The sequence below is a fragment of the Glycine max genome, chromosome 13 (assembly GCF_000004515.6).
Source record: "Glycine max cultivar Williams 82 chromosome 13, Glycine_max_v4.0, whole genome shotgun sequence".
In the NCBI taxonomy this organism is placed as follows: domain Eukaryota; kingdom Viridiplantae; phylum Streptophyta; class Magnoliopsida; order Fabales; family Fabaceae; genus Glycine; species Glycine max.
The window spans coordinates 36,150,236-36,159,175 of record NC_038249.2 but is presented as its reverse complement, the minus strand read 5'-3'; the positions used below and the strand labels follow the sequence as shown (position 1 = coordinate 36,159,175).

General features: G+C 31.2%; 1 protein-coding gene across 2 annotated transcripts; it reads right to left on the bottom strand.

The window, feature by feature from the left end:
* Window positions 1-141: 141 nt before the first annotated feature.
* On the bottom strand, window positions 142-3,763 carry LOC100789909 (trifunctional UDP-glucose 4,6-dehydratase/UDP-4-keto-6-deoxy-D-glucose 3,5-epimerase/UDP-4-keto-L-rhamnose-reductase RHM1). 2 transcript variants are annotated; one of them, XM_003543137.4, is made up of 3 exons: window positions 3,602-3,763; window positions 1,133-2,707; window positions 142-1,047 (listed from the first exon to the last, which is right to left on the bottom strand). In XM_003543137.4, the coding sequence occupies exons 2-3, from the start codon at window positions 2,693-2,695 to the stop codon at window positions 601-603; spliced, it is 2,010 nt and encodes a 669-aa protein (XP_003543185.1). In that variant the 5' UTR covers window positions 2,696-2,707; window positions 3,602-3,763; the 3' UTR covers window positions 142-600. The 2 variants fall into 2 exon arrangements, with proteins under 2 accessions (XP_003543185.1, XP_006594709.1); XM_006594646.4 differs by having other exon boundaries at window positions 1,133-2,704; window positions 3,602-3,749.
* Window positions 3,764-8,940: the final 5,177 nt, after the last annotated feature.

Below are 8,940 nucleotides of genomic sequence, written 5' to 3'. Positions count from 1 at the left end.
CTTGCTCGTGTCTTTGTCTATTTCTCTTCCCAAGACCTTGTCGTGTATTAATTTTACTTTGTTTCATTCCCAATCCAAATACTTAGCATTTTCCACGTCAAGAGCTATACAACAATATTTTTGTACTCTAACAAAAGGAAATTAAATGAATATTTCAGTAGTATCCATTTCACTGCATAATATACAATGCAAATACGATACATGCATAACTGCATACCCCACAAAAAGGATATAATATATGAGCAATAAAAGAATACATGTCTTCCAGGATGCAAAAGCTTTTAGGTAACAAAACCCTATCTAAGGCTGCTCTTAACAAAGGACACTACAAACTAGAATAAAGCTACAGAAATGTTAACTTAGGAACCATATCTGGCCCAGTTATAATACTTGTCACCCTCTAAACACGGTAATATAATGGAAATATGCTGAAACAGGAATCGCTTATAGCTAAGAGAACAAGAACTACATGGCTAGCTTTTGTAGTATGGTTCTTATCAAAACCCAACAAAATAACAATGAAATAATGAGTGATCTATGTAGCCCGCCACAAAAATGCATAATCTGTGATGTCTAAAACATGAAACCGCTTTAATATATTTAAGCAGTTTTCTTGTTTGGCTCAAAGACATACTTGATCAGTGATTCCTTGATGGAAAGAAGCTCAGGGAACTCGTTCTTCAGTTTGGATGCATCCATCTCGTTGTTGCTCCGTGCAGCAATTATCACCTTGGCTTGCTCTTCAAGATTGAAGTTAGCCCACTTGAAGCTTGGATCGATGTAATCCCTGTACATCTCAAGAATCTCATTGTGGCTCACGGCCCCAGGATTTGTGAAGTTCCAGATGCCCCTCAAGTTTCGCTTTGCCATCTCAATTGAAATAGGCAGAAGTTCATCCAAAATGGTCATGCTGTTTGGAATGTTGACCACTTTGTTATAACGAGAAATCTTGGTGATGAAATTGCGTGGATTGCTCAAGTCAGATGAAATTGGCATGCGAACCCTGAGGGTGCACACATTGTCATATTCTTTTAAGAGCTCCTCAACCTGATAAAAATTAACATCCAAATTATAAGATATAATTATAATCATAATGGAAGGGAATAAAGCAATAGCATGTAAGTAAGCTTACCATAGCCTTAGTTTTGGAATAGAAAGAACCAAAGAAGTTGGGTCTGTCTTCCTCCTTAAAGCCAATGCCAGAACCCTCTGGATGAGCTGCATCATACTCAAATATGCACCCAGTAGCATAATTTATCATCAAGAGTCCATGCTCTCTGCTGACATCAGCCAATGTTAAAGTCCCAGCAACGTTGGTGCGAATGGTTTCCGTCTTATGAGATTCACACCAATCGACATTGGGTCTGCCAGTTACTCCAGCTGCATTAAAAATGTGTGTTGGCTTCACATTCTGAATATCAGCCACAAGTGATGATCGGTCCTCCAGGCGTCCTTTTCCATATTCATAGGGAATTCCTTGCTTTTCACACAACTTCCCCAGCAAACCCCCAATCCAACCTGTTCTGCCATAGATCAAGAACTTGAGAGCAGGTTTCTGAGAGGAGTTAACATTCTTGGATGTTGGAACCACCATTCGAGTATTAGTTGAGACATATGATGCAGGTTTTTCTTCATCAGATCCATCAAAATGTCTCTCCAATCCACCAGGCATCATCAGCATCCTTGGATGAGGAAGCAATGCACCACTGACATCACCCCACCAATCAGGATTGTTGATATACCAGTCCATGGTTTTCTTCAAGCCCTCTTCCCAAGTGGTCCTCTCAGACCAACCCAAGATCTTAAGCTTTTCATCATCAAGAAAGTATCTCTGGTCATTAAATGGTCTGTTCTCCACAAATTTTATACTAGTCTCTGGGTCCATCTTAAAAAGCCTGCACATATCTTTGGCAACATCAATAACCCTCCTTTCCTTCTTAGTACCAATATTGTAAACATGCCCGACCTCTCCCTTGTGAAGGATAAGTTCAAAAGCTTCTGCAACATCTTCACAATACAAATAACTCCTCACATTAGAACCATCCCCGTGGATTGGAAGAGGCTTGCCTTGCATAGCCAGGAGAATGAACTTTGGAATTAACTTCTCAGGGAACTGATTGGGCCCATAAACATTGTTCCCACGAGTCGTGATCACAGGTAACCCATACGACCTGCCATATGCCATGACAAGCATTTCTGCCCCAGCTTTTGTTGCAGAGTATGGATTCGTGGGGAGTAACTGAGAAGCCTCATGGTTTCCAACAACAGCATCTTCATCTGTCTCTCCGTAGACCTCATCAGTGCTCACATGGATGAACCTCTTGATCTGGCCAGTTACCTTGCAGGCTTCTAATAGGACATGAGTACCATAAATGTTGTTCTTGGTGAACTCAAAGCTGTTGCCAAAGGAGTTGTCAACATGGGTTTGAGCAGCAAAGTGCATTATTGTGTCAATGGACTCAGTGATGAGAAGGTAGTTGACAAGATCAGCACTTCCAATATCCCCCTTCACAAACTTGAAGTTAGGAGATGATTTTGAAGGAATGAGATTCTTCAGATTTGAACAGTAATCAAGCTTGTCAAGAACAACAATTTTGTACTGGGGATAATTCCGGATAAGCCGATTCGCAACATGAGATGCGATGAATCCAGCAGCTCCAGTAATGAGGATATTTTTTGGCGTATGCGTAGCCATGTCAAGAGCCTTCTACAATAAAAATAAAGGAAAGTCCCAATATACAAATCAGAATCACAACACATTCACCAAAAAAATAAAATAAAAAATCAAAATAAAACAACATAGCATACTACAACAATTGTCATCTTATCATACACAGAAAAGTCCATTACTATATTAAAGGAAAGCCAACTTCCGCATAAGAAGTTCATAAGTATAATATGAGGAAATCAAGCAACTATGACAGAGGATTGGGATAGGGTGCAGCACTGCAGGAGGTGATAATTTGAAACCTCCCTGCTTTGTGTGCACGATTAAATAAATCATGAGGAAATTGTCCATCTGCAGGTAAATGATCCACAAACTATTGCTACATATTTTCTTGATCCAGTTAGTTAAGATGAAAACTGTAAAAACCAATCCATGATATATCATTCTGCAGTGATTACATCAACATCCAGGAAAAACAAACAAAGGAATATCTACATTAGTTAGAAAACACAAGCAAACAAACAAATACATAAATAATGTTTAGAAAGAGATAAATGAAAAAAAATAAAAACGATGACTCAGATTCCACACAAACACTACGAAATGCAATGAATTTTGCACAGAATCAATTACCGTAGCTTCAGAATCACAAATCCAGCACAGATCTGATTATATCACAAGCTTCCGCTGAAACGATCACGAGGATCACGACACAACACAATCACCAAACAAAAATATCCACACAATCATCACAGATTCAACAAAAAGGAGCAACACCCAGATCACAAAAACCACCCATTAGTCCAAATTTCAAAACTTTCCACATCAAAATTAAGAAACACCAAATGGGGTAGCACCCAGATCATCATCCACAACAACAGATAGAAACAAAGAAAAACAGAGGAATGAGTATGAGTGGAGAGAACAACTTACGAATTGGCAAGCGGTGAAGCAGAGAAGAGGGAGAAAAGACGAAGACAAGAAAGAAAGGTTTTTCAGACACAGAAGAAATGGAAAATGGTGGTTCCCAGATTTAGATTTGGACTCTACACACTTTCTATATATATATATATATATAGACGCGGTTTTTATGTATGAATATTTGATCAACTACGAGTCTGAGACAGTTAAGGGGAGCCAGAGGATCATTTCAAGTGGCGAAAATACCCTCCCAAATTTACGTGGGACCCATTCTTCATTTAATTTTTTAATTAAATTCCCATGTGATTTATCACATGATTGTGGCACCAGTTTTTTATAATCGTGGCACCATAATTTCTTTTGTTTGGAAAAAAAAAATTCAACAATTTATTGATAATTAATTGCAAATAGTTCTCCATCGATTTTAATTTTAAGGAATTAGCTGACGATCTCCCTTTGACTATGTGACTGGTTGTTAGAAAAAAGCTAAGGAATATAAATGTGTCTAATTTTTAAATTCATAAGATTTTTCTTATACATTAAGTTCAACATTTAAGTTTGCATTGATATATGTCCTTTTCAAGGTTTGAGTTAATTGTTTTACATTTTTTAATACTTTTTTATAGTAGTAGTAAATGCACATTTTTACTTTTATCAAAAATAGTATTTTCAAACTTACTCATCTTTACTGATATATTTGTATTAATATCTGTTTTTTTTATTAAACGTGGGATCAAATTTATTGATAAAAAGGACAAAAGAAGGTCACAAATGTAAATGAGTATTTTTACTTTTATCAAATATAATATTTTTAAATGTGGGACTAACCTTCACCCAAATCAATTCCACCAAATTACTTTAAAACAAAATGGTTATCGCTGCACCCCAAAATCGACCTTGACAAACACAAAGTAAATTAAATTTCAATAGTTGTATCAAAAAGCTTATCAATAGTTTTAAAAAATTACAATTTAAATTGTTTATTATAAATATAAAATATAATGTAAATATTATAAATATTTTTATTACAAATTTATCAAAATGCTTATCAATAGTTTTAAAAATTACAATTTAAATTGTTTATTATGAATATAAAATATAATTTTAATATTAGAAACATTTGGTTATTATAAATTTTGATTAAATAAAATTAAATACTTATCCTATGAAATGCACATGATAAAATTTATAACAATATTCTCATTCCTTTCCAGATTTATGACATTTAAAAAAAATTATTCCAAAATATATGTTGTTTTATAAAATCAATATTGCATAAATATTTTTTTAAGACTACCATTAATTAATACTTAGTGGAGTAGTATATCAAAAAATTAAATGAGTTATTAATTAAAAAATTACCTATTATTTTCTTTGAAATTCAAAAAATTTATAATATGTCTTAGTACTTACACTACAAGCTTAAACCACATGTAATAAAAAACGAAGACAGAAGAGAATATAAGTGAATACTTCTTTTTTATCTCCATATTATGTCTAGACTTTTTACCCTCCAATTGTTCTCGAAACTACCACTAAAACTATCCGTTACTTTTTATAATTCCTCTCATGTTCTATCTAACCTCTATTTTTTTATGAAAAATTTTGAGATATTTCATTTTCTTTGTTACTAATATTTTAGCATGTGCATGGTCAAGAATATCAAATAGATAGATAAAATATATAAAAGAAAAATAAATTGAAATGATTTAAAAACAAGTGTCTTGCTTAGTTATCAGGTAATTTGAAACTGACACCAAAGGAGGCAAGAGATAACATTGAAATTGTAAATTAGAGAGTGAAAAAAATAGTAAGAATCTCAATTTCTAATGTGTATTATACAGATTTGATGTAAGAAAATGTGTATTGTATATATTAAGATTTTTAATACAAAATTAGATTAGATTTTAAGTAGTAATTCATAGTAAAGGAATGCGATGGAATAATGATATGAAGAGCATGTGAAACGTTGCTCTGGCAGCATCTAATTGGCCCACCGACAGATGGAGGAATGCTCATTGGATGAACTGAACAATATAAATATAATTATGGTGACTATTGTACCTACTCCATCAGATATTATTTATGTATCACTTTTTTTATCCTTATTATTTTTGTATAATTGTTGAATTAGCATTTAGTAATGACAATACAACGTGATGTCGAGTCAATTCAATTAGTGAATTCATGAGATATAATTATAAATTATAAATAAAGAATTATATTTGCAAGACACATTGTCAATGTTAAAAGTATTTATTAACTTTATAGCATAAAAATTTTAAGCATTTAAGGTAAATTTTTAAATAAGTAAAAGTAAAAAAAAGTTTTTCTGGTTTATATTAATCTTTAATACTATTTTTAAAAAATAACTAAAATAAAATATTTTTTAAAAAAGTATATATTACAATTGCTGATATTTTTTTAGGATTAATTAAATTTGTAGTCTCTTAACTTTTTCAGATTTCAATATTTAGTCTTAAAAACTAATTTTTAGTTTTATATTAATTTTTTATCAACATTTTTAGTTTCTCTAAAAAAAATTGTTCATTTTTAATTTTTTTTATTGCTCAAAATGGTCTCTAATATAAAATAAATGAGAGACTAAAAATAAAATAAAAAATTATAAAAACTATGAACGCTATGAGAAAATTATTAAAAGATTGAAAGTTGTCAATTATTCTTAAGGGACTATAAATACTTATTAACCAATACTTTTATCCTATGATTCAATACTGATCATTATGAAGTGTATGTTTAGTACGTATTTTACCTTCTCCAAAGTTTTTTTTTTCTTTTCAGAAGTTACCTTCTCCAAATTGAATCTTGTAACTTTACATCAAAATTATCTAATCATTGTAATTTGTTAAAAAAATATCAGTTCTTTAAATAAAATTTAATATTTTAAAGGATTAAAAAAAACAGTTGGAAGCAAGCTATGAGTCTGTGACTAATTCAGGTTATCGTGAGTGGTAAAAATTCTTTCCTCTTAAAAATAAGTTAGGATTCAAATGGAACAAACCTAGTTGAGACTTGAGAGATCTACCTTTCACTCTTATGTTTAGATAATTAGAAGAGATAAGATCCTACACTCAATAGGAGGTACTCTTAACTATAAAAAAAAGAAGTGTGCAAGCTGTGGGCCTCTGGCTGCAATTAAGACTGATGCAGACTTTTTCCCTAAAATAGAGTTACTGCCTTAATGGAATTTGGAAACAGGCCTATCATCTGTGGAAAGACAACTTCCCAGTAAGTGATTAGGTACAATTTGTGGTTCAAATTCGTTCAACTTGTTCAATTTCGTTCAACAATTATAATTTGCACAGTTTTTTATTAGAAATATTTCCAAACTGAGTGTTCTGTTTGAATATAATTTAAAACTATAACTGAGTAGAAGTAAAACTAAAAGGAATATTCAATTGATTTAATTATGTTTTATAAACAATAATTCTATTATATATTTTAAAAAACAATTAAAGGGCACTAGTAAAGTTTTAAGGCCCTAATAGAGAATTGTATTACTAACACACACGTGTGTATGTGTGTGCCGCTATAATAAGAATAGGATTTTTTATTATTATTCATAGAAATTAAGCAATTGTCTCAATGATTTGCTTTCATGGGTATCAAGACACATATTTATAAAGTGAAGAGATTATCAAGAAAATGAAGAGAAAACTTACTCTCTTTTTTCTTTTTACGGTAAGGGAACTCATATCATTTCATATATTGGTTTATACTTTATCCACACATAAACATTATAATGATTTCATTCATCATGAATTCAATAAATTATAAGTTATACTACTATTGATACAAAGTAAATTATAGTCTACTCTAATTTCTCTAATCAAAGCAATAAAGAGGATAAAAGGGAAATAATATAAATTTTATTTATTTTTTATTGATTGATTTCCTCGTAAAAGAATATATTTATATATCATAATTAATGCTAATAATTAGATATATACTATCTATTTAGGTATTAACATCTCATTATTTATAATAATAACAATGATAACTGATGTGCATAAGTAGATTATGTAATTAAAACATATAAGAATTAATATTTTTTTTTATTCTTTCTTTTTGTGTGAAACATTGGAATTTAGGCATTTTCTAAATTTTTGTGCAGTAGGTACCTTAAACTGCCAATTCATACTATTATGATGGTTAATTTATTTTGTAGAAATACAAACAAGGGATAGAAAGAGAAGTTGAAACTTAAAGATTCGCACTTAGCGGAAAGGTTTTCGCTTAGTGCAAAGAAGCAGCTTAGAGAATTTGAAGTCATGCGAATGGGCGAAGAAGAAGAAAGCCCTAGAGCTTGAGTTAGAAGAAGAAGACAACCATTGAGAGTCAATCATTTTCCACTGATTCATCTTCATTCCTTGTCCCTTCATCTTTTACACCTTTTTTGTATAGTTAAGCCCTTCATAATCATGAAGGGCTAAACAACCCATTGTTGGGGAGCTTCCCACTAAACTCTCTTAATGTAAAGACTTTCACTATCTATTTAATATTATTACTAGTTTCATTGTCTCTTTCTGTGTTTATTTCCATGTATTTGGTTTGATTATCAATTTATATGCTATGTTAGAGTTTAAGCATTGGAAAATGTGGTTAATCCTTAGAACTAGGAAGAGCATCTAAAATGCTTCATCGCTAGGGATAATGTGAGGTGGTTTAGCTGAATTGTATATCTTTATTAATCATGCAATTCAACTAGTTTAGTTCTTGAGGGATTAAGAAGGAAACTAAGGAAATTAGGCTATCTCATGTGAGGAATCACGGTTAGAGTACTTTAATCGTGATAACTAAAGTACTATTAAATAGAGATAAATTAATTAATTTACGTCAAGAGAAGTCTCGATAGGAAGCCCCCAACATAATACTCATGCATTCATATTTCTTCGTCATTCTCAGTATTTGTTTTCTTCTCTCAGTCTTAGTTTAAAATCACATAATTGTCTAATTTACAAACAAAATGACTCAATTCGCATTCCTTAAATTCATTCATTAATTGCACACAAATTGGATATACAATAGTTTGAGTACAAACAAAAATTTTGCAGAAATGATATTCGATCTTACCGTTTTAAAATACTACTTAGACGAATTGATGCATTTGTCAATGAGTTAACAAATAATAAAATAAATATCAACTATATCCTATATAATATTTTACCCATTTAATTTTGAAAATATGTTTTAACTTCTTAAAGTTCATCCTAACAACTGTTCAAATACACTTTACAACAAGAGAAAAACGGTTATATACATTAATAGTATAAATTTTTTTACATAATTATTTAATTACAATCTACCATATATGGTAAGTTTGTTAACTT

Excerpts from the sequence above, each read along its gene's own strand:
- LOC100789909 (XM_003543137.4), bottom strand. The coding sequence starts at position 2,695 with ATGGCTACGCATACGCCAAAAAATATCCTCATTACTGGAGCTGCTGGA. Across the intron at positions 1,048-1,132 it reads ATTCCAAAACTAAGGCTATG|GTTGAGGAGCTCTTAAAAGA; the intron begins GTAAGCTTACTT and ends AATTTTTATCAG.